Here is a 23,671-nt window from a genome sequence, read left to right on the forward strand (position 1 = left end):
TATATACCTGACAGGGGTCCATACATTCTGCTGCCTCCTATAATATATACCTAGCAGTAGCCCATGGATTCTTCTGCCTCCTATAATATATAGCTGACAGGAGCCCATACATACTGCAGCCTCCAATAATATATACCTGAGAGGAGCCCATACATTCTGCTGCCTCCTATAATATATACCTGACAGGAGCCCATACATTCTTTTGCCTCCAATAATATATACCTGACAGGAGCCCATACATTCTCCTGCCTCCTATAATATATACCTGACAGGAGCCCATACACTCTGCTGCCACCAATAATATATACCTGACAGGAGCCCATACATTTGCCTGCCCCCAATAATATATACCTGACAGGAGCCCATACATTCTGCTGCCTCGAATAATATATACCTGACAGGAGCCCATACATTCTGCTGCCTCCAATAATATATACCTGACAGGAGCCCATACATTCTGCTGCCTTTAATAATATAAACCTGACAGGAGCCCATACTTTCTGTGGCCACCAATAATATATACCTGACAGGAGCCCATACATTCTCCTGCCTCCAATAATATATACCTGACAGGAGCCCATAGATTCTGCAGCATCCAATAATATATACCTGACAGGAGCCTATACATTCTGCTGCCTCCTATAATATATACCTTACAGGAGCCCATACATTCTGCTGCCTCCAGTAATATATACCTGACAGGAGCCCGTACATTCTCCTGCCTCCTATAATATATACCTGACAGGAGCCCATACATTCTGCAGACTCCAATAATATATACCTGACAGGAGCCCATAGATTCTCCTGCAACCAATAATATATACCTGACAGGAGCCCATACATTCATCTGCCTCCAATAATATATACCTGACAGAAGCCCAAAGATTCTGCAGTCTCCAATAATATATACCTGACAGGAGCCCATAGATTCTGTTGACTCCAATAATATATACCTGACAGGAGCCCATAGATTCTGCTGCCTCCAATAATATATACCTGACAGGAGCCCATAGATTCTGCTGCCTCCGATAATATATACCTGACAGGAGCCCATACATTCTGCTGCCTCCAATAATATAAACCTGACAGGAGCCCATACATTCTGTTGCCTCCAATAATATAAACCTGACAGGAGCCCATACATTCTGCTGCCTCTAATAATATACACCTGAAAGGAGACCATACATTCTCCTGCCTCCAATAATATATACCTGACAGGAGCCCATACATTCTGCTGCCCCCCAATAATATATACCTGACAGGAGCCCATACATTCTGCTGCCACCAATAATTTATACCTGACAGGAGCCCATACATTCTGCTGCCACGAATAATATATACCTGACAGGAGCCCATACATTCTGCTGCCTCCAATAATATATACCTGACAGGAGCCCATATATTCTGCTGCCTCCAATAATATATACCTGACAGGAGCCCATACATTCTGTTGCCTCCAATAATATATACCTGACAGAAGCCCATACATTCTGCTGCCTCCAATAATATATACCTGACAGGTGCCCATACAATCTGCTGCCTCCAATAATATATACCTGACAGGATCCCATACATTCTGCTGCCTCCTATAATATATACCTAACAGGAGCCCATACAATCGTCTGCCTCCAATAATATATACCTGACAGGAGCCCATACATTCTGCTGCCTGCAATAATATACACCTGACAGGAGCCCATAGATTCTGCTGCCTCCAATAATATATACCTAACAGGAGCCCATAGATTCTGCAGCCTCCAATAATATATACCTGACAGGATCCCATAGATTCTCCTGCCTCCAATAATATATACCTGACAGGAGCCCATACATTCTGCTGCCTCCAATAATATATACCTGACAGGAGCCCATACATTCTGCTGCCTCCGATAATATATACCAGACAAGAGCCCATAGATTCTCCTGCCTCCAATAATATATACCTGAAAGGAGCCCATACATTCTGCTGCCTCCAATAATATATACCTGACAGGAGCCCATACATTCTGCTGCCTCCAATAATATATACCTGACAGAAGCCCATACATTCTGCTGCCTCCAATTATATATACCTGACAGGAGCCAATACCTTCTGCGGCCTCCTATAATATATACCTGACAGGAGCCCATACACTCTCCTGCCTCCAATAATATATACCTGACAGGAGCCCATACATTCTGCTGCCCCCAATAATATATACCTGACAGGAGCCCATACATTCTGCTGCCTCCTATAATATATACCTGACAGGAGCCGATACATTCTGCTGCCACCAATAATATATACCTGACAGGAGCCCATACATTCTGCTGCCCCCAATAATATATACCTGACAGGAGCCCATACATTCTCCTGCCTCCAATAATATATACCTGACAGGAGCCCACACATTCTGCTGCCTCCAATAATATATACCTGACAGGAGCCCATACATTCTGCTGCCTCCAATAATATATACCTGACAGGAGCCCATACATTCTGCTGCCTCCGATAATATATACCTGACAGGAGCCCATACATTCTGCTGCCTCCGATAATATATACCTGACAGGAGCCCATACATTCTCCTGCCTCCAATAATATATACCTGACAGAATCCCATAGATTCTGCAGCCTCCAATAATATATACCTGACAGGAGTCCATACATTCTGCTGCCTTCAATAATATATACCTGACAGGAGCCCATACATTCTCCTGCCTCCAATAATATATACCTGACAGGAGCCCATACATTCTCCTGCCTCCAATAATATATACCAGACAGGAGTCCATAGATTCTGCTGCCTCCAAAAATATATACCTGACAGAAGCTCATACATTCTCCTGCCTCCAATAATATATACCTGACAGGAGCCTATACATTCTGCTGCCTCCAATAATATATACCTGACAGGAGCCCATACATTCTGCTGCCTCCAACAATATATACCTGACAGAAGCCCATACATTCTGCTGCCTCCAATAATATATACCTGACAGGTGCCCATACAATCTGCTGCCTCCAATAATATATACCTGACAGGAGCCCATACATTCTGCTGCCTCCTATAATATATACCTGACAGGAGCCCATACATTCTGCTGCCTGCAATAATATACACCTGACAGGAGCCCATAGATTCTGCTGCCTCCAATAATATATACCTAACAGGAGCCCATAGATTCTGCAGCCTCCAATAATATATACCTGACAGGAGCCCATAGATTCTCCTGCCTCCAATAATATATACCTGACAGGTGCCCATACAATCTGCTGCCTCCAATAATATATACCTGACAGGAGCCCATACATTCTGCTGCCTCCTATAATATATACCTAACAGGAGCCCATACAATCTGCTGCCTCCAATAATATATACCTGACAAGAGCCCATACATTCTGCTGCCTGCAATAATATACACCTGACAGGAGCCCATAGATTCTGCTGCCTCCAATAATATATACCTAACAGGAGCCCATAGATTCTGCAGCCTCCAATAATATATACCTGACAGGAGCCCATAGATTCTCCTGCCTCCAATAATATATACCTGACAGGAGCCCATACATTCTGCTGCCTTTAATAATATAAACCTGACAGGAGCCCATACTTTCTGTGGCCACCAATAATATATACCTGACAGGAGCCCATACATTCTCCTGCCTCCAATAATATATACCTGACAGGAGCCCATAGATTCTGCAGCATCCAATAATATATACCTGACAGGAGCCTATACATTCTGCTGCCTCCTATAATATATACCTTACAGGAGCCCATACATTCTGCTGCCTCCAATAATATATACCTGACAGGAGCCCATACATTCTCCTGTCTCCTATAATATATACCTGAGAGGAGCCCATACATTCTCCTGACTCCAATAATATATACCTGACAGAAGCCCATAGATTCTGCTGCCTCCAATAATATATACCTGAAAGGAGCCCATAGATTCTGCTGACTCCAAAAATATATACCTGACAGGAGCCCATAGATTCTGCTGCCTCCAATAATATATACCTGACAGGGGTCCATACATTCTGCTGCCTCCTATAATATATATCTAGCAGTAGCCCATGGATTCTTCTGCCTCCTATAATATATAGCTGACAGGAGCCCATACATACTGCAGCCTCCAATAATATATGCCTGAGAGGAGCCCATACATTCTGCTGCCTCCTATAATATATACCTGACAGGAGCCCATACATTTTTTTGCCTCCAATAATATACAGTTATATGAAAAAGTTTGGGCACCCCTATTAATCTTAAGCTTAATGTTTTCTTAAAATTGGTGTTTTTGCAACAGCTATTTCAGTTTGATATATGTAATAACTGTTGGACACAGTAATGTTTCTGCCTTGAAATGAGGTTTATTGTGCTAAGAGAAAATGTGCAATCTGCATTCAAACAAAATTTGACAGGTGCATAAGTATGGGCACCCTTATCATTTTCTTGTTTTAAATACTCCTACCTACTTTTTACTGACTTACTAAAGCACTTTTTTTGGTTTTGTAACCTCATTGAGCTTTGAACTTCATAACCAGGTGTATGCAATCATGAGAAAAGCTACTTAAAGTGGCCACTTGCAAGTTGTTGTCCTGTTTGAATCTCCTCTGAAGAGTGGCATCATGGGCTCCTCAAAACAACTGTCAAATGATCTGAAAACAAAGATTATTCAACATAGTTGTTCAGGGGAAGGATACAAAAAGCTGTCTCAGAGATTTAACCTGTCAGCTTCCACTGTGGGGAACATAGTAAGGAAATGGAAGAACACAGGGACAGTTCTTGTTAAGGCCATAAGTGGCAGGCCAAGAAAAACATCAGAAAGGCAGAGAAGAAGAATGGTGAGATCAGTCAAGGACAATCCTCAGACCACCTCCAGAGAGCTGCAGCATCAACTTGCTGCAGATGGTGTCACTGTGCATCAGTCAACTATACAACGCACTTTGCACAAGGAGAAGCTGTATGGGAGAGTGATGCGAAAGAAGTCGTTTCTGCAAGCACGCCACAAACAGAGTCGGCTGAGGTATGCAAAAGCACATTTGGAGAAGCCAATTTCTTTTTGGAAGAAGGTCCTGCGGACTGATGAAACCAAGATTGAGTTGTTTGGTCATACAAAAAGGCGTTATGCATGGCGTAAAAAAAAACACAGCATTCCAAGAAAAACATTTGCTACCCACAGTAAAATTTGGTGGAGGTTCCATCATGCTTTGGGGCTGTGTGGCCAATGCCGGCACCGGGAATCTTGTTAAAGTTGAGGGACGCATGGATTCCACTCAGTATCAGCAGATTCTTGACAATAATGTTCAAGAATCAATGATAAAGTTGAAGCTACGCAGGGGATGGATCTTTCAGCAAGACAATGATCCAAAACACCGCTCCAAATCTACTCAGGCATTCATGCAGAGGAACAATTACCATGTTCTGGAATGGCCATCCCAGTCCCCAGACCTGAATATCATTGAACATCTGTGGGATCATTTGAAGAGGGCTGTCCATGCTTGGCGGCCATCAAATTTAACTGAACTGGAATTGTTTTGTAAAGAGGAATGGTCAAAAATACCTTCATCCAGGAACTCATTAAAAGCTACAGGAAGCGACTAGAGGCTGTTATTTTAGCAAAAGGAGGATCTACTAAATATTAATGTCACTTTTCTGGTGAGGTGCCCATACTTATGCACCTGTCAAATTTTGTTTGAATGCAGATTGCACATTTTCTGTTAGTACAATAAACCTCATTTCAAGGCAGAAACATTACTGTGTCCAACAGTTATTACATATATCAAACTGAAATAGCTGTTGCAAAAACACCAATTTTAAGAAAACATTAAGCTTAAGATTAATAGGGGTGCCCAAACTTTTTCATATAACTGTATACCTGACAGGAGCCCATACATTCTCCTGTCTCCTATAATATATACCTGACAGGAGCCCATACATTCTCCTGACTCCAATAATATATACCTGACAGAAGCCCATAGATTCTGCTGCCTCCAATAATATATACCTGACAGGGGTCCATACATTCTGCTGCCTCCTATAATATATACCTGACAGGAGCCCATAGATTCTCCTGCCTCCAATAATATATAGCTGACAGGAGCCCATACATACTGCTGCCTCCAATAATATATACCTGAGAGGAGCCCATACATTCTGCTGCCTCCTATAATATATACCTGACAGGAGCCCATACATTCTTTTGCCTCCAATAATATATACCTGACAGGAGCCCATACATTCTCCTGCCTCCTATAATATATACCTGACAGGAGCTCATTTATTCTGCTGCCTCGAATAATATATACCTGACAGGAGCCCATACATTCTGCTGCCTTTAATAATATAAACCTGACAGGAGCCCATACATTCTCCTGCCTCCAATAATATATACCTGACAGGAGCCCATAGATTCTGCAGCATCCAATAATATATACCTGACAGGAACCCATACATTCTGCTGCCTCCTATAATATATACCTGACAGGAGCCCATACATTCTGCTGACTCCAATAATATATACCTGACAGGAGCCCATAGATTCTCCTGCCTCCAATAATATATACCTGACAGGAGCCCATACATTCATCTGCCTCCAATAATATATACCTGACAGAAGCCCAAAGATTCTGCTGCCTCCAATAATATATACCTGACAGGAGCCCATAGATTCTGCTGACTCCAATAATATATACCTGACAGGAGCCCATAGATTCTGCTGCCTCCAATAATATATACCTGACAGGAGCCCATAGATTCTGCTGCCTCCAATAACATATACCTGACAGGAGCCCATAGATTATGCTGCCTCCGATAATATATACCTGACAGGAGCCCATACATTCTGCTGCCTCCAATAATATAAACCTGACAGGAGCCCATACATTCTGCTGCCTCCAATAATATAAACCTGACAGGGGCCCATACATTCTGCTGCTTCTAATAATATACACCTGAAAGGAGACCATACATTCTCCTGCCTCCAATAATATATACCTGACAGGAGCCCATACATTCTGCTGCCCCCAATAATATATACCTGACAGGAGCCCATACATTCTGCTGCCACCAATAATTTATACCTGACAGGAGCCCATACATTCTGCTGCCACCAATAATATATACCTGACAGGAGCCCATACATTCTCCTGCCACCAATAATATATACCTGACAGGAGCCCATACATTCTGCTGCCTCCTATAATATATACCTGACAGGAGCCCATACATTCTGCTGCCTCCAATAATATATACCTGACAAGAGCCCATACATTCTGCTGCCTCCAATAATATATACCTGACAGAAGCCCATACATTTTGCTGCCTCCAATAATATATACCTGACAGGAGCCCATACATTCTGCTGCCTCCAATAGTATATACCTGACAGGTGCCCATACATTCTACTGCCTCCAAAAATATATACCTGACAGGAGCCCATACCTTCTGCTGCCTCCTATAATATATACCTAAAAGGAGCCCATACAATCTGCTGCCTCCAATAATATATACCTGAGAGGAGCCCATACATTCTGCTGCCTGCAATAATATACACCTGACAGGAGCCCATAGATTCTGCTGCCTCCAATAATATATACCTAACAGGAGCCCATAGATTCTGCAGCCTCCAATAATATATACCTCACAGGAGCCCATAGATTCTCCTGCCTCCAATAATATATTCCTGACAGGAGCCCATACATTCTGCTGCCTCTAATAATATATACCTGACAGGAGCCCATACATTCTGCTGCCTCCGATAATATATACCAGACAAGAGCCCATAGATTCTCCTGCCTCCAATAATATATACCTGAAAGGAGCCCATACATTCTGCTGCCTCCAATAATATATACCTGACAGGAGCCCATACATTCTGCTGCCTCCTATAATATATACCTGACAGGAGCCCATACATTCTGCTGCCTCCAATAATATATACCTGACAGGAGCCCATACATTCTGCTGCCTCCAATAATAAATACCTGACAGAAGCCCATACATTTTGCTGCCTCCAATAATATATACCTGACAGGAGCCCATACATTCTGCTGCTTCCAATAGTATATACCTGACAGGTGCCCATACATTCTACTGCCTCCAATAATATATACCTGACAGGAGCCCATACCTTCTGCTGCCTCCTATAATATATACCTAACAGGAGCCCATATAATCTGCTGCCTCCAATAATATATACCTGAGAGGAGCCCATACATTCTGCTGCCTGCAATAATATACACCTGACAGGAGCCCATAGATTCTGCTGCCTCCAATAATATATACCTAACAGGAGCCCATAGATTCTGCTGCCTCTAATAATATATACCTGACAGGAGCCCTTACATTCTGCTGCCTCCGATAATATATACCAGACAAGAGCCCATAGATTCTCCTGCCTCCAATAATATATACCTGAAAGGAGCCCATACATTCTGCTGCCTCCAATAATATATACCTGACAGGAGCCCATACATTCTGCTGCCTCCAATAATATATACCTGACAGGAGCCCATACATTTTGCTGCCTCCAATAATATAAACCTGACAGGAGCCCATACATTCTCCTGCCTCTAATAATATATACCTGACAGAAGCCCATAGATTCTGCTGCCTCCAATAATATATACCTGACAGGGGTTCATACATTCTGCTGCCTCCAATAATATATACCTGACAGGAGCCCATACATTCTGCTGCCTCTGATAATATATACCTGACAAGAGCCCAAAGATTCTGCTGCCTCCTATAATATACACCTGACAGGAGCCCATACAATCTGCTGCCTCCAATAATATATACCTGACAGGAGCCCATAAATTCTGCTGCCTCCTATAATATATACCTGACAGGAGCCCATACATTCTGCTGCCTCCAATAATATATACCTGACAGGAGCCCATACATTCTGCTGCCTCCAATAATATATACCTGACAGGAGCCCATACATTCTGCTGCCTCCAATAATATATACCTGACAGGGGCCTATAGATTCTGCTGCCTCCAATAATATATACCTGACCGAAGCCCATAGATTCTGCTGCCTCCAATAATATATACCTGACAGGAGCCCATACATTCTCCTGCCTCCAATAATATATACCTGACAGGAGCCCATAGTTTCTGCTGCCTCCGATAATATATACCTGACAGGAGCCCATAGATTCTGCTGCCTCCTATAATATATACCTGACAGGAGCCCATACATTCTCCTGCCTCCAATAATATATACCTGAGAGGAGCCCATACATTCTCCTGCCTCCAATAATATATACCTGAGAGGAGCCCATACATTCTCCTGCCTCCAATAATATATACCTGACAGGAGCCCATACATTCTGCTGCCTCCTATAATATATAACTGACAGGAGGCCATAGATTCTGCTGCCTCCAATAATATATACCTGACAGGAGCCCATAGATTCTGCTGCCTCCAATAATATATACCTGACAGGAGCCCATAGATTCTGCTGCCTCCAATAATATATACCTGACAGGAGCCCATAGATTCTGCTGCCTCCAATAATATATACCTGACAGGAGCCCATACATTCTCCTGCCTCCAATAATATATACCTGACAGGAGCCCATACATTCTGCTGCCTCCAATAATATATACCTGATAGGAGCCCATACATTCTGCTGCCTCCAATAATATATACCTGACAGGAGCCCATACATTCTCCTGCCTCCAATAATATATACCTGACAGGAGCCCATACATTCTGCTGCCTCCAATAATATATACCTGACAGGAGCCCATAGATTCTGCTGCCTCCGATAATATATACCTGACAGGAGCCCATACATTCTGCTGCCTCCAATAATATATACCTGACAGGAGCCCATACATTCTGCTGCCTCCAATAATATATACCTGACAGGAGCCCATACATTCTGCTGCCTCCAATAATATATACCTGACAGGAGCCCATAGATTCTGCTGCCTCCAATAATATATACCTGACAGGAGCCCCATACATTCTCCTGCCTCCAATAATATATACCTGACAGGAGCCCATACATTCTGCTGCCTCCAATAATATATACCTGACAGGAGCCCATACATTCTGCTGCCTCCAATAATATATACCTGACAGGAGCCCATAGATTCTGCTGCCTCCAATAATATATACCTGACAGGAGCCCATACATTCTCCTGCCTCCAATAATATATACCTGACAGGAGCCCATACATTCTGCTGCCTCCAATAATATATACCTGACAGGAGCCCATACATTCTGCTGCCTCCAATAATATATACCTGACAGGAGCCCATACATTCTGCTGCCTCCAATAATATATACCTGACAGGAGCCCATACATTCTCCTGCCTCCAATAATATATACCTGACAGGAGCCCATAGATTCTGCTGCCTCCAATAATATATACCTGACAGGAACCCATACATTCTCCTGCCTCCTATAATATATACCTGACAGGAGCCCATAGATTCTGCTGCCTCCAATAATATATACCTGACAGGAGCCCATAGATTCTGCTGCCTCCAATAATATATACCTGACAGGAGCCCATACATTCTCCTGCCTCCAATAATATATACCTGACAGGAGCCCATAGATTCTGCTGCCTCCAATAATATATACCTGACAGGAGCCCATACATTCTCCTGCCTCCTATAATATATACCTGACAGGAGCCCATAGATTCTGCTGCCTCCAATAATATATACCTGACAGGAGCCCATACATTCTCCTGCCTCCAATAATATATACCTGACAGGAGCCCATAGATTCTGCTGCCTCCAATAATATATACCTGACAGGAGCCCATACATTCTCCTGCCTCCAATAATATATACCTGAAAGGTGCCCATACATTCTGCTGCCTCGAATAATATATACCTGACAGGAGCCCATACATTCTGCCGCCTCCGATAATATATACCTAGCAGGAGCCCATAGATTCTGCTATCTTCCAGAATGTATTGGCTCCTTCCAGGTCCTGACAGGAGCCCATACATTCTAGGCTCAACCCTTCTCCGATCTCCGGGAACAAGATGGCGGCCTCCGTCCCCTCACAACAAACAGAACGCAACCCAGCCAAACACAACGCTCCGGGGGCGGGCTCTACGGTGGGTCACGTGATGCCAGAACTCACCGGAGTGTGGGCGGGGCTAATGGCCGTGCGATTATTATAACGACCTTGTAGTGTGTAGAAATGGAGCCAGAGGGGACGGCTGCCTACTGAAGAAATCTGACTGTGACTGCTGTCATGGCTGAAGCATCAGCTCCAACGTATCAGCCAACCGGAAAATGGCGGCCCCATAACAGGAAGTCACCTCAGCTTCTCATGCAGTAACATAGTTTCCACAAAATACATAGGTTTATCAAAGCTGCCCAAAAGAAAGTGTTTGATTCCCAGGGCAACCAATCACCGCACTGCTTTCATTTTCTACATCACTCTGTTAAAATAAAAGCTGTGTTGTGATTGGTTACTATGGGAAACAGTCTTTTTAGACGGATTTGATAACTCTACCCCATTATAGCAACAAACGTGAGTGAAGAAAGCCGCCTGGATCCCGTTCATTGCTCGGCTCTTATTCCACATACAGTTAGGAGGCCCATTCGTTATTGCTTTTGCATCTTTTTTTCGTCAAGTTTTTCCTAATTTTGGGCTGTTATTTTATTTTGTGCAAAAGTCTTTGCACCTATTTTCTACTAGTTCGTCGTTCTCCATTTTGTATATGTTGTTTTTATGCAGATGTTTTCAACAATTTATCAGTTATGACTTTTTAAAAAGTTGCTAAGTTGCAATTGTGAAGTTCTTCCATCTGGATTAGCGGGTGAGGAGGCATTTACACTGCGAGATAATTGTGAACCAGCATTGCTAAAAGCCCTTGTTTCACGATTATCTCACCAATGCAAGCAGGCTGCCTATTACCCGATGAAAAAGCAAAATGCTACATGTGAACACGGCCTCAGAGTTAGGGTATGTGCACACCGTCAGTAGGACTATCAGCTGTGTATCCACCAGACTTCTGCACAACACAAGTGATGGTCCCAACCCCATTTATAAGGCAAGAAATCCCACTTATTAAACCTGACAGGGCACACCTGTGAAGTGAAAACCATTTCCGGTGACTACCTCTTGAAGCTCATCAAGAGAATGCCAAGAGTGTGCAAATCAGTCATAAATGCAAAAGGTGGCTACTTTGAAGAACCAAGAATATAAGACATATTTTCAGTTGTTTCACACTTTTTTGTTAAGTATATAATTCCACATGTGTTAATTCATAGTTTTGATGCCTTCAATGTGAATGTACAATTTTCAAAGTCATGAAAATACAGAAAAATTTTTAAATGAGGTTTGTCCAAACTTTTGGTCTGTACTGTATTTGATCCTGTTTTGTCATTTTTAGTGTCTTCAATAAAAATATGGTGCTGATTCCATTATACACATGTATTTGACTTTAATTAGCTTAAGCAGTTTTTGTTAGGTGCAGCCCACTCTCTTCCCTATTGTGGTTTTATTTATACTCTATATAGATAAAAGTACTCCAGTGCTGCAAGGCAACAGTGCTAACCACTGAGCCGTGTCACCCAATATGCTTGTATTACAGTTTACTTTCACCCCAGTGCAGCAAGGCTAGGGTGCTAACCACTGAGCCATGTCACCCAATATGCTTGTATTACAGTTTACTTTCACCCCAGTGCTGCAAGGCTAGGGTGCTAACCACTGAGCCACCATGTCACCCAATATGTTTGTGTTACAGTTTACTTTTTGCCAGCATTGTGAAGTCATCCAAGTACAGAGAATTGTGACATCACTATACTGTAGAACACATACAAGCAGTAGGAAAGTCAGCAATTACATGCAGTGTGATAACATCTCAGCCCGCCCTCATCATGGATGACGCTGCTATACTGAAAAAGAAAGGATATACAGTTGGCATGGGTTTAGGGCAAGGCTCATATGCCAAAGTTATGGCAGCATTCTCCGAACACATGAAATGCTGTGTTGCTGTGAAGATTATTGATCTTACAAAGGCTCCACAAGATTTTTTGTGGAAGTTCATTCCTCGTGAACTAGAGATCTTGACCGTCATGAACCATCATCATATCGTAAAGACATATGAAATCTTTGAGACTTCCACAGGTAAAGTCTACATTGTAATGGAGTTGGGTGCCAAAGGTGATTTGTTGGACTTCATTAAGAACAGAGGACCATTGCCAGAAGATGTGGCACGCAAACTGTTTCATCAACTTGCCACAGCTGTAAAGTATTGCCATGATCTAGATATTGTCCACAGGGATCTTAAGTGTGAGAATATTCTATTGGATGAAGAGTTCAACATTAAACTTTCAGACTTTGGCTTTGCAAAACGTATAGACAAGAACCATAAGTCGATCCTCAGTCAAACATATTGTGGCACAGCAGCTTATGCTGCTCCAGAGGTCTTGCAAGGAATACCATATGAGCCCAAGGTCTGTGATATCTGGAGCCTTGGTGTGATACTGTTTATAATGGTCTCGGATTCAATGCCTTATGATGATTTCAGCATAGAGAAAATGTTACGTGTACAGAAGGAACAGCACATAGATTTCCCAAGCTCTAAACGCTTTTCAAGTGAATGTAAAGACATCATTTACCGAATGCTTCAGCCAAATGTAAGGCTACGTCTTACCATTGATGAAATATTGAACCATAAATGGCTCCAACCCATCTCAAAAGCTAAAGCATCAGGCAGTACCCCAGTATGTAAAAAGGATGTGAAGCCTGCGGACCAGACTGCTGTGGTCAAACAAGATTCCAAAAACCCAGATAAAGCTTCTGATGACTCTCTAACAATGCCAAAATCTCTGTGGAGGCAAATGTACAAGAAAATCTTCGGCAAGAAGATGAAGATATGACAGCATCAGACACAAGCACATCAAATGCAGCAATGTAGGAACACTTCAGTTTGAATCCTATAGTGTTATCTGGTCAATGCCATGTAGCTTAATAAAAATTCAAACAAAAAATGTGTTTTCCTGAATGATTAGTTTATTTGTTGTCGTTTTCCAAAGGGGAACAAACCAGATAGCAAGATATCACCTGTTCTTAGGATCAGATGATAAATTGCTGGGACCACCATCGATCCAGAGATGGGCTCTATAGTGCCCACTCTGAATGCAGCGGTCACTCAATTCAATGTCTATGGAACTGTATTTGGCTATCTCTCATAGACAATGAATACAAAAGGGTGCACATTCTCAACCATCGCTCCATTTAGGTGGGCACTACAGAGCCTCCTTTTCTGAAATGGTGACATCCAAGCAGTGGAACAACAGCGATCAGAAGGTCATCACCAATCCGATCTTGATACAAATCCTTTAATGGAAAGTTTAATTTCCCAATACAGCTTCCTAAAGCCACAATATCCATAATACCTGACCCTGGTTAGGAGAATTATATTTTAGTATGGGTAAAATGGAAACTGAAAAGAACAAAGGCAAACCCTAAAGTGTAGCGATGTCACATGATCAACCAAACAACAAATCTCATTATTTCGGAAAGCAGTACCACCTGGTGTTCACTATCATGGCTTAAAGGGGGATTCACATCTCCAAGATCCTATCCCAATATGTAATGGGTGTAATAATATTAGCAAATACTTCCAATTAGAAATTAAGTATAGAGTAGTTCTTCAGATTTGCTATATCGCTTAACCCATGTGCAGGCCATTGCAGTAGCTTAGGTATCAATGATTCTGACCACTCATATAGTGACAGTTTGCTATTAGTAGTCATAACCATAGATACCTAAGCTACTGCAATGCCCTGCACATGGGGTAAGTGAAATAGCTAATCAGATGAACTATAGTACATTTCTAATTGGAGATATTTCCTAATATTATTATTATGTCACCAACTGCATATTTGGACCCTTGAGATGGGAATACCCCTTTAAGGGTAAGTCCAACCAAGAAGCTGCTACTGGTCTACGCACTATACAATTTACCACCATGACCGCATCGCTCCCTCAGCTATACAGACATGTTAGTGCAGCGTAGTTATACATCATAGGGTGTCCACAACCCAAAATTACCATAGAAGCCTTTTCTGTGAGTTATGTAAAATTGCAAGGGATTAGGTTAAGTCAATGATTCTATCTGTCAAGCTGGGAGTTTAAAGGGGTACAGTATTCCAGTTCAGATAAGTTATCACCTCACCTGTGCTCTGAGAATGGGAAACCCACACTGATTTTACAATTATCAACTTTTCAGTGCACAGGAGCAAATGTATTTATTTTACTCATCTCTATAGCGCTATTAATCTCCACAGCGCTTCTCCCGAGTACTTCGTCCCAGATGAATACAAATTAGTATAAAAACCTATGTAGAGTCTGTAAAATTTCAAGAGTTTGGGTGTTAATCCTTCCTTGTCTATCTTTTAACCAGTGTATAATAGCATTCTCTCTCTGGGCTTGGCCATTTTGGCTAGGAAGCATCCAGTAGTTTCTCCCTCCTCATAAAACTGCTGTTTTAGTCTGTGGCCCCACTGTCAGTATTCGGTCAGTATTTTTTCTCAGGAGTGGGAGCCAAAACCTGGTGATGAACAATCAGAGAAAAGGTATAATAGAAACAGATGGACCAATTCTGCATTTATCACCCACTCGTGGCCGATTACTGACCGAACACTGATAGTGGGGCCGTGGCCTTAAAAACATCCTTTTGTTGTCAGATTGCTCCATTTGAAATAATTTCAGTTGTTTTTGTGCCTCTTTACAAACCATTCTATTCTCCAGATTATTATCCTGGGTGAACAATGTTTCGGCTTCTCAGGCCTTACTTTCCAATTCAACACCTCTTTTCTGCAAATTATTTTTCACCAGTTTAATCTCTCTGATCAGTACCCCCTTAGAAAGGCCTTCACATCGTCCCAAACCACATTTTTGGGGACCAAACCAGAATTGACATCAAATAATTCCCCAAGTTTCTCCCTTAATAACTACTCACAGCTGTTTGATTAGCGTTTACTGGCTAGTTTACAGGGGGACCCCCGAAAAAAATTGACGTAGGGTCCCCCTATAAAATCTAACCAGCAAAGGCTAACCAGACATCTGTGGGCTGTTATTAATAGCCAGAAAGGGACCATGGATACTAGGCCCCTCCGAGGCTAATAACATCACCCCTCAGCTGCCCCAGAAATGGCACATCAATAAGATGCGCCAAATCTGGCGCTTAGCCTTGCTCTTCCCACTTGCCCTGGTGTGGTGGCAAGTGGGGAATGGGGTTGGGGTTCATCTTAGCCTTGTATTGGCAGCTGACATGAAACCTAGGTTAGTAATGGAGAGACGTCTATTAGATTTCCCCATTACTAACCCCATAGTAAACGTTTGGAAATAAACACACGACATGTAAAAAATGCTTTATTTGAAATAAAAGTCCACACGGTTTGACTCATTTATTTAATCACATATCACAAAACGCCTATTCCCTGAAGCCATTGACGCCTGTAAAAAAATAAATAAATAAAAAAGCAAATTTATTCTCGCCTAAAACCTAATCCCAGAAGCCATTGTCACCTGTAACAAAAAAACAAAAATAAACAACAACCATATCCCTCACACAGGCAGTGTGTAGTGCTGAGCTGCCGTGAAAAAGTTCACAGGAATTCATCAATTGATGAACCCAGTGAACTCACGGCACAGGCGCTGCGTGAAAACTTTCTCACGCGGTAGTGCTGTAAGTGGGATCAATCGAGCCTGAGGGAGTTCATGTTCGGGGTACGTGCCTAAACACTAGGTGTTCAGTACATACCCTGAAAACCCCGAACTTTACTGTTTGGGTTTGCCTATCTCTATAGATTACAACAATGATACATTCAAAGTGCTGGATTTTACATCTAACCCCAACAAATCTACTGTCAGGGTCTTTAAATGAGTCAATATGCGTAAATGGGATACTTTTACATACAATTAGGCTAGCCCCCCTTGAGCAGTTAGAATGAAATGAATATAAGGTATACCCCCATCCACGATCTGTGTATCTGATTCATAGTGTCGTTTGTTAGATGGGTCTCCTGACCCTATTATTGCGGGGTTGAATCTTTTAATATAATCAAGGAATGCAAATCTTTTGGAATTGTTGCTTAACCAATGAATATTCCAAGAAATAAAGTCAATCATAGAACTCATCTATAAGAACACCGACCAAAGAAGATGATCCTTGTGAGTTTACCATTCTCCCGGCTCTGATAAGAATTTAAATTTTTATGCAGAGGCATTCCAAACCCACCCTCCCATCTTCCAATTGTAAACCTATAACTCCCCCCCCCCCCCCTCTTTATGTTGTAAACCTGCCCTTACCAGTAAGGGATGGTGCTCAAACCAAGCTTTAACCATTAGGTGCATGCACCTGCGAATGAAGAAACACCATATACCATTCTGTTAGTGTCTTGGCGGGAAGATACGCCACACTAATGTAGAAGTTGAAGTAAGTGACATAGAGATTTGGACCATAAATACCAGTCACAATAGTATAAATTTTGCATAGTAGAATTAAAGCGCACCGGTCAGCAGGATTGTGCTTACTAAACTACATACACTGTCAGGTGGGCGACATTACACTGAGTAAAATGATACCTTGGGTGATGAAATCTGTCCAGGGATTCTATTTCAGTCTTTACTTTCATTTCTGACATAATGATATGCATGTGCTCTGGTGCTCTCATTATGTATTCATGTATGCCTATCTGTGCCTTCTGACAGGTCACTGTGCTTTCAATGACCTGCTTAATATTTTAAATACTGACTGTTTAATTTGTGTGTCATATTTAAATTTACATTCCCCCAAAATGGCCGCGGCGGCCAGTGCATGCCCAGTAGCATCTCTCGGCAACTGAGAAATGCTACTGTGCAAGCGCGAGCAGCGGGGGCCATATTGTTGCAGGCAAATTTCTTTTTCCTCTACCAAATTGGCGCCCGCTCGTGCGCAGTAGCATCTCTCGGTAAACTCAGTACTCAGTATAACGGCGCCCACCTGGCAGTGTATGTGGTTTACTAAGCATAATCCTGCTGACAGGTGCGCTTTAAGTGAGGCCCCAGTGCTGCATCGCCTAGACCTGCTGTAGATGACCGGTAGTGAGAAGGATCTTTCAGCGTCATAGAGCATTAGAGCTGTCTCAGGCCCATCTGGCTCCTCTCACCAGATTTGTTGTTCATGACTGTCCAGCCATCTAAGTGCATTAGAAGTCAAAGAATGTGGTAATGCCAAGGGCAACCACCCTGAGCATGGCTAGGTAAATCGTCAAGTATTGCTGGCCCAGTATCCTCTTCCTCCTCTTTCTGTTTAGAAACTGAGACCATTCGCACTGGCTCTCCAATGAAAAGTCTGGAAAAAAGACTTTCTGTCCCCCGAGCATAATGTCCTGCTCTTGCTTTCTTTAATATGATGTCTCAGTTCTTGTAGTGAAGGATTTTGATCAAAATAGGCCTGGGGGGTCCTCCACCCACAAGGCCCGGTCTCGTGGTGACCTAGTGAGCTCTCTCCTCTGCCTTTTCAGGGACCCCCACCAGTCTAATATAATTGTGTCTCTGATGGTTTTCCAAGTCATCAGCCTTGGCAATCAACAGTGCGACTGCATGTGTGTGAATCAGTATATCTCTGCGGACTGGCGGGAGAGCATCTTCCAGCTGTATTAAGAGTAAATTTGCATTTATTAGCTGCATTGAGGACATATTATTACAATACGTCCAAAAAAGGAAATGCTAGACACTTCAATTAATCATAGAAAACAATATATTGGCGACAGTGAAATGAAAAAAATGACTGTACCAATAAGAAGAGATTCCAGCTCAGCTCATTAAAATTGTATAATCTTTATTGATAATATAAAAACAGAAATATAAAAAACAGGGCAAAGACCCCTACAGATCATCACTGGTACTATACTTTCCTTACTTATGGAATTTATTGATTAATTTGGGTTCTTACTAGTTCATATTTGATCTGTTCTGGGGTGACCCATGCTTTATGTGTTCAGTTCAGCATAGTTTGTCCCATATATCAGCTCAGCAAGATTATACTATTACCTGCCATTATGTGACTTTAGGGATACACTGGTTTTCTACATATTGATTTATTTTTTGGTGCAGACTGTTTACATTTCTCTAGTCTGTTCCAGACTTAGCATTTTTTAATTGACCATATTGCGGGATCTATATTGGAAACAATCATGTTTATTCTATTTTTTATCATGTATGTATTGTAGTCTTTTTGTCTTCCCTTCTTTCTTGAGGTCTTTGCCGTTTTTTTACATTTCTGTTTTCATATTATCAATAAAGATTATACAATTTTAACCGCTTCGCGACGGCCCACTGTAGATAAACGTTGGCGCTGCCTGGGCTCTGTGCAGCGCCGACGTTTAAAAAAGGTGGGTGGTACCGCAGCGCTCAGGACCGCGAGGCTCCTGCAAACGCTGCGGGTGCGGTGCAGAGCGATAGCTCTGACAGGGAACATCATCGGGACCTGATTGGATCAGGTCCCAGTGATGTTAACCCTTTGCTATTTTCTATATGCCGCGCTCTATAGTGATCGTGGCATATAGAAGATAGCAAGAGGAGAGGGGGTCGTATACTTAACTCTCCGACGACCCCTGATACCTTCCAGGACCTGGCGTTGCTATGGCAGCTGGAGGTCACATGACCGCCTCCAGATCTGCCATATATGGTGTCCTGCTAGGCTCAGCCTGCAGCTGAAGCCTGGCAGGACACACTGACTGTGAAACAGTCAGCAAAGATCTCATGTAATGTAATACATGTCTATTACATTACATGAGATCAGTGATCAGAAAAATAAAAATTAATGTCCCATACAGGGACTAAGTAAAAAATGTAAAAAAAAAAGTAAAAAAAATGTTTTGAAACTATTTAAAAAAAAAAAATCACAAAATAAATAAAAATAAATAAATAAAATATTAAACCGATAAATCCACATATTTATGCAAAAACAAAAAAAGGACACATATTTGGTATCGCCGCGTCCCAAACAACCTGAGCTATAAAACTGTCACACTAATTAACTCCTTCTGTGCACACCGTAATAAAAATAAATAAATAACGGAGCAAAAAACTATGCTTTTTCCTCATATCGCCAAACAAAAAGTGGAAAAAAATGCAATCAAAAAGCAAAATGGAAATAAAAATGGTACTGCTGAAAACGTCATTTTGTTCCGCAAAAAAAAAGCCGCCATACAGCTCCATCAGCCGAAAAATTAAAAAGTTATAGCGCTCAGAATAAAGTGATGCAAAAAAAATATTTTTATTGTGTAAAAGCGCCAAAACATAAAAAAATATACAGTAAGTGTAGTATCGCTGTAAACGTACTGATCCGAAGAATAACGCTGCCTGATCACTTTTACCACACGCAGAACGGCATAAAAAAAAAAAACTCAAAAAAACAATTCCTGAATTGCTGGATTTTGTTAATTTTACCTCCCAAAAAACGGAATAGAAAGCGATCAAAAAATGTCACGCACCCAAAAATGGTACCAATAAAAATGTAAACTCGTCCCGCACAAAACAAGCCGTCACATGACTCTGTCGGCCGAAATATGGAAAAATTATAGCTCTCAAAATATGGCGATGCAAAATCTAGATTTTGCAAAAAAAAAAGCGTCTTTTAGTGTGTGACAGCTGTCATTCATAAAAACCCGATATAAATCTGGCATCTCTGTAATCACACCGACCCGAAGAATAAAGTAATATCATCACTTATACCGCACGAGTAATGGCATAAAAAATAAATAAAACCAATTCTTCACCTGCTACTGATTTGTTTATTATGTCTTCCAATGTGCTCACCACACATCTAGATAAGTTCCCTAAGGGGTCTAGTTTACAAAATGGTGTCACTTGTGGGGGGTTTCCACTGTTTAGGCACATTAGGGGCTCCCCAAATGCGACATGGCGTCCGCTAATTATTCAAACAAATTTTACATTCAAAAAGTCAAATGACACTCCTTCCCTTCCGAACCCTGCCGTGCGCTCAAGAGAAATTGCACAAAAATTTTGGGATTCATTTTTTCCTGTTACCCCTGCGAAAATAAAAAAAAATGGGTCTAAAGTAACATTTTTGTGAAAAAAGTTAAGTTAATTTTTTTCTTCCACATTCCAAAAATTCCTGTTAAGCACCTGAAGGGTTAATAAAGTTCTTGAATGTGGTTTTGAGCACCTTGAGGGGTGCAGTTTTTAGAATGGTGTCACTCTTGGGTATTTTCTGTCATAAAGACCCCTCAAAGTGACTTCAAATATGATGTGGTCCTTAAAAAAATGTTTTTGTAAATTTTGTTGGAAAAATGAGAAATCGCTGGTCAACTTTTAACCCTTATAGCTCCTAACAAAAAAAAAATTTTGGTTCCAAAATTGTGCTGATGTAAAGTAGACATGTGGGAAATGTTATTTATTAACTATTTTGTGTGACATATCTCTGATTTAAGGGCATGAAAATTCAAAGTTTGAAAATTGCTAAATTTTTGCCAAATTTCCGATTTTTTCACAAATAAACGCAAGTGATATCGAAGAAATTTTACCACTATCATGAAGTACAATATGTCACGAAAAAACAGTCTCAGAATCGGGGGAATCCGTTGAAGCGTTCCAGAGTAATTACTTCATAAAGTGACAGTGGTCAGAATTGAAAAAATTGGTCCGGTCACAAAGGTAAAAACAGGCTCTGGCGCGAAGTGGTTAATGAGCTGAGCTGGAATCTCTTCTTATTGGTAGTCATTTTTTCATTTCACTGTCACCAATATATTATGTTCTATTGAGGACATCTTGCAGGGAAGGCGGGGGCCTCTGGGAAATCTCTTCAAGGATACAACTTTTCCCTTTAGATGCTGCAGTAGATTCATTATGCCCATTATTGCTCCTAGTTCAGTGGACTCAGACTCCTCATCCTCCTAATGCCATAAATCGGTACCCCTCACCAGGTGTTCCCCGCATCCCCTGTGTAGCAGACACTGACGTCTTGAGCAGGGGACTGGAGAATGCAAGCCTATGGGCAAACTGCTCCAGCCGCACAGCCACATCTCCAGTCACATCTCTCTGCCTCTGCCCACTGGCAACTGGTGGGTTGATCGCTGGCCCACTCCTCTGCCTCAAAATTGTCCTTTCAGGATAAGTGCCACGGGAGCACAGGGAAGGAAAGTCTCACCACATACATCCCTTGGCCACGCCCCCATTCGTCCTTTATTTTTAATGGGTCAAAAGGAGAGCGATTTGAACTTTTAGGTTAAAAAAAAAAGCAAAACTTTTCACTATATGTTCGACCTTTTAGAGGACTTGAACCTACAATCATTTGTGCTATGTACAGTAATGCCACAGTACTGCAGTATATAGGAAAAATGACGGTCTCCTATGAACACTATCATCATGGGCGACTTCAACATCCCCATTGACACTTACCACTCATCTGTCTCTAAGCTTCTATCCCTCACTTCCTCCTTCGGCCTTGCTCAGTGGTCTTCCACAGCCACACACTGGACCTCATCTTTACCCGCCTCTGTTCCCTATCTAACCTCTCTAACTCACCTGTCCCTCTTTCTGACCACAACTTACTTTCATTCTTTTCCCTCTCCTCTCCAAGTCCACAAACCCCACTCCACAAACTTGCATATGCTCGCAGAAATCTCAAACACCTTGACCTACACTCATTCTCTGAACCTCTCCTCTCTCTTGCAGACATAAGTTCCTTACATGATGCAGACGTTGCTGCTGCTTTATATAACACCACAACAGCTGCAGCTCTCGATTCGGTCACCCTTCTCATACATGCCAAAGCTTGCACAACCAATAGGCAACCCTGGCATATCAACCTGACTAAAGAACCTATCGCCCCATATCACTCCTCCCCTAGGCCTCAAAACTACTGAAACAACACGTCCACCTTGAACTGTTCTCCCACCTCTCCTCCTGCTACCTCTTTGACCGCTTACAATCAGGCTTCCGACAGCACCACCGAAACTGCCCTGACTAAAGTCACCAACGACCTACTAACCGCCAAATCCAAGCGCCACTACTCTGTCCTCCTCCTCCTAGACCTGTCATTTGCCGTTGACACAGTGGACCGTTCCCTTCTACTACAGACTCTCTCTTCTCTTGGCATCACAGACTTGGTCCTATCTTGGATCGCTTCATACCTAACAGACCGAACATTCAGCGTCTCCAACTCACACACCACCTCCTCTCATCTTGCTCCCTATCTGTCGGTGTCCCCCAAGGTTCAGTTCTAGGGCCCTTGCTCTTCTCCATCTACACCTTCGGCCTGAGGCAGCTCAGTCTCACGGCTTTCAGTATCACCTCTATGCTGATGACACACAGATCTACCTCTCTGGACCGGATATCCACTCCTTACTAACCAGAATCCCTAAACGTCTGTCCGTTATTTCAACCTTCTTCTCTGCTAGATTTCTAAAACTTAACATGGCTAAAACTGAATTAATCATCTTTCCACTGTCTCACTCAGCACCCCCCCCCCAATCTGACCTATCCATCAAAGTTAAAGACTGCCCACTTTTCCCAGTAACACAAGCTCGCTGCCTCAGTGTAACCGTGTACTCTGATCTCTCCTCCAAACCACATATCCAAGCCCTTTCCACTTCCTGCCGACGCCAACTCAGAAACATCTCCCGAATCTGCACATTCATCAGCAAAGACTCTGCAAAACACTAGTAA

The 23,671-nt window shown here is 42.2% G+C and overlaps 2 protein-coding genes across 2 annotated transcripts in view; one reads left to right on the top strand and one right to left on the bottom strand.

Annotated features, from left to right (window-relative positions):
* The window catches only part of ESS2 (ess-2 splicing factor homolog), a 177,400-nt gene that overhangs the window by 108,590 nt on the left and 45,139 nt on the right, over positions 1 to 23,671 (bottom strand). The window lies entirely within an intron of this gene.
* LOC141259224 (testis-specific serine/threonine-protein kinase 1-like) lies at positions 12,862 to 13,866 on the top strand. Its single transcript, XM_073674827.1, has one exon. The coding sequence runs from the start codon at positions 12,862 to 12,864 to the stop codon at positions 13,864 to 13,866; it is 1,005 nt and encodes a 334-aa protein (XP_073530928.1).

Source organism: Phyllobates terribilis, unplaced genomic scaffold (assembly GCF_046119375.1).
Source record: "Phyllobates terribilis strain yellow unplaced genomic scaffold, ASM4611937v1 Scaffold_1__5_contigs__length_1240528914, whole genome shotgun sequence".
NCBI lineage: Eukaryota > Metazoa > Chordata > Amphibia > Anura > Dendrobatidae > Phyllobates > Phyllobates terribilis.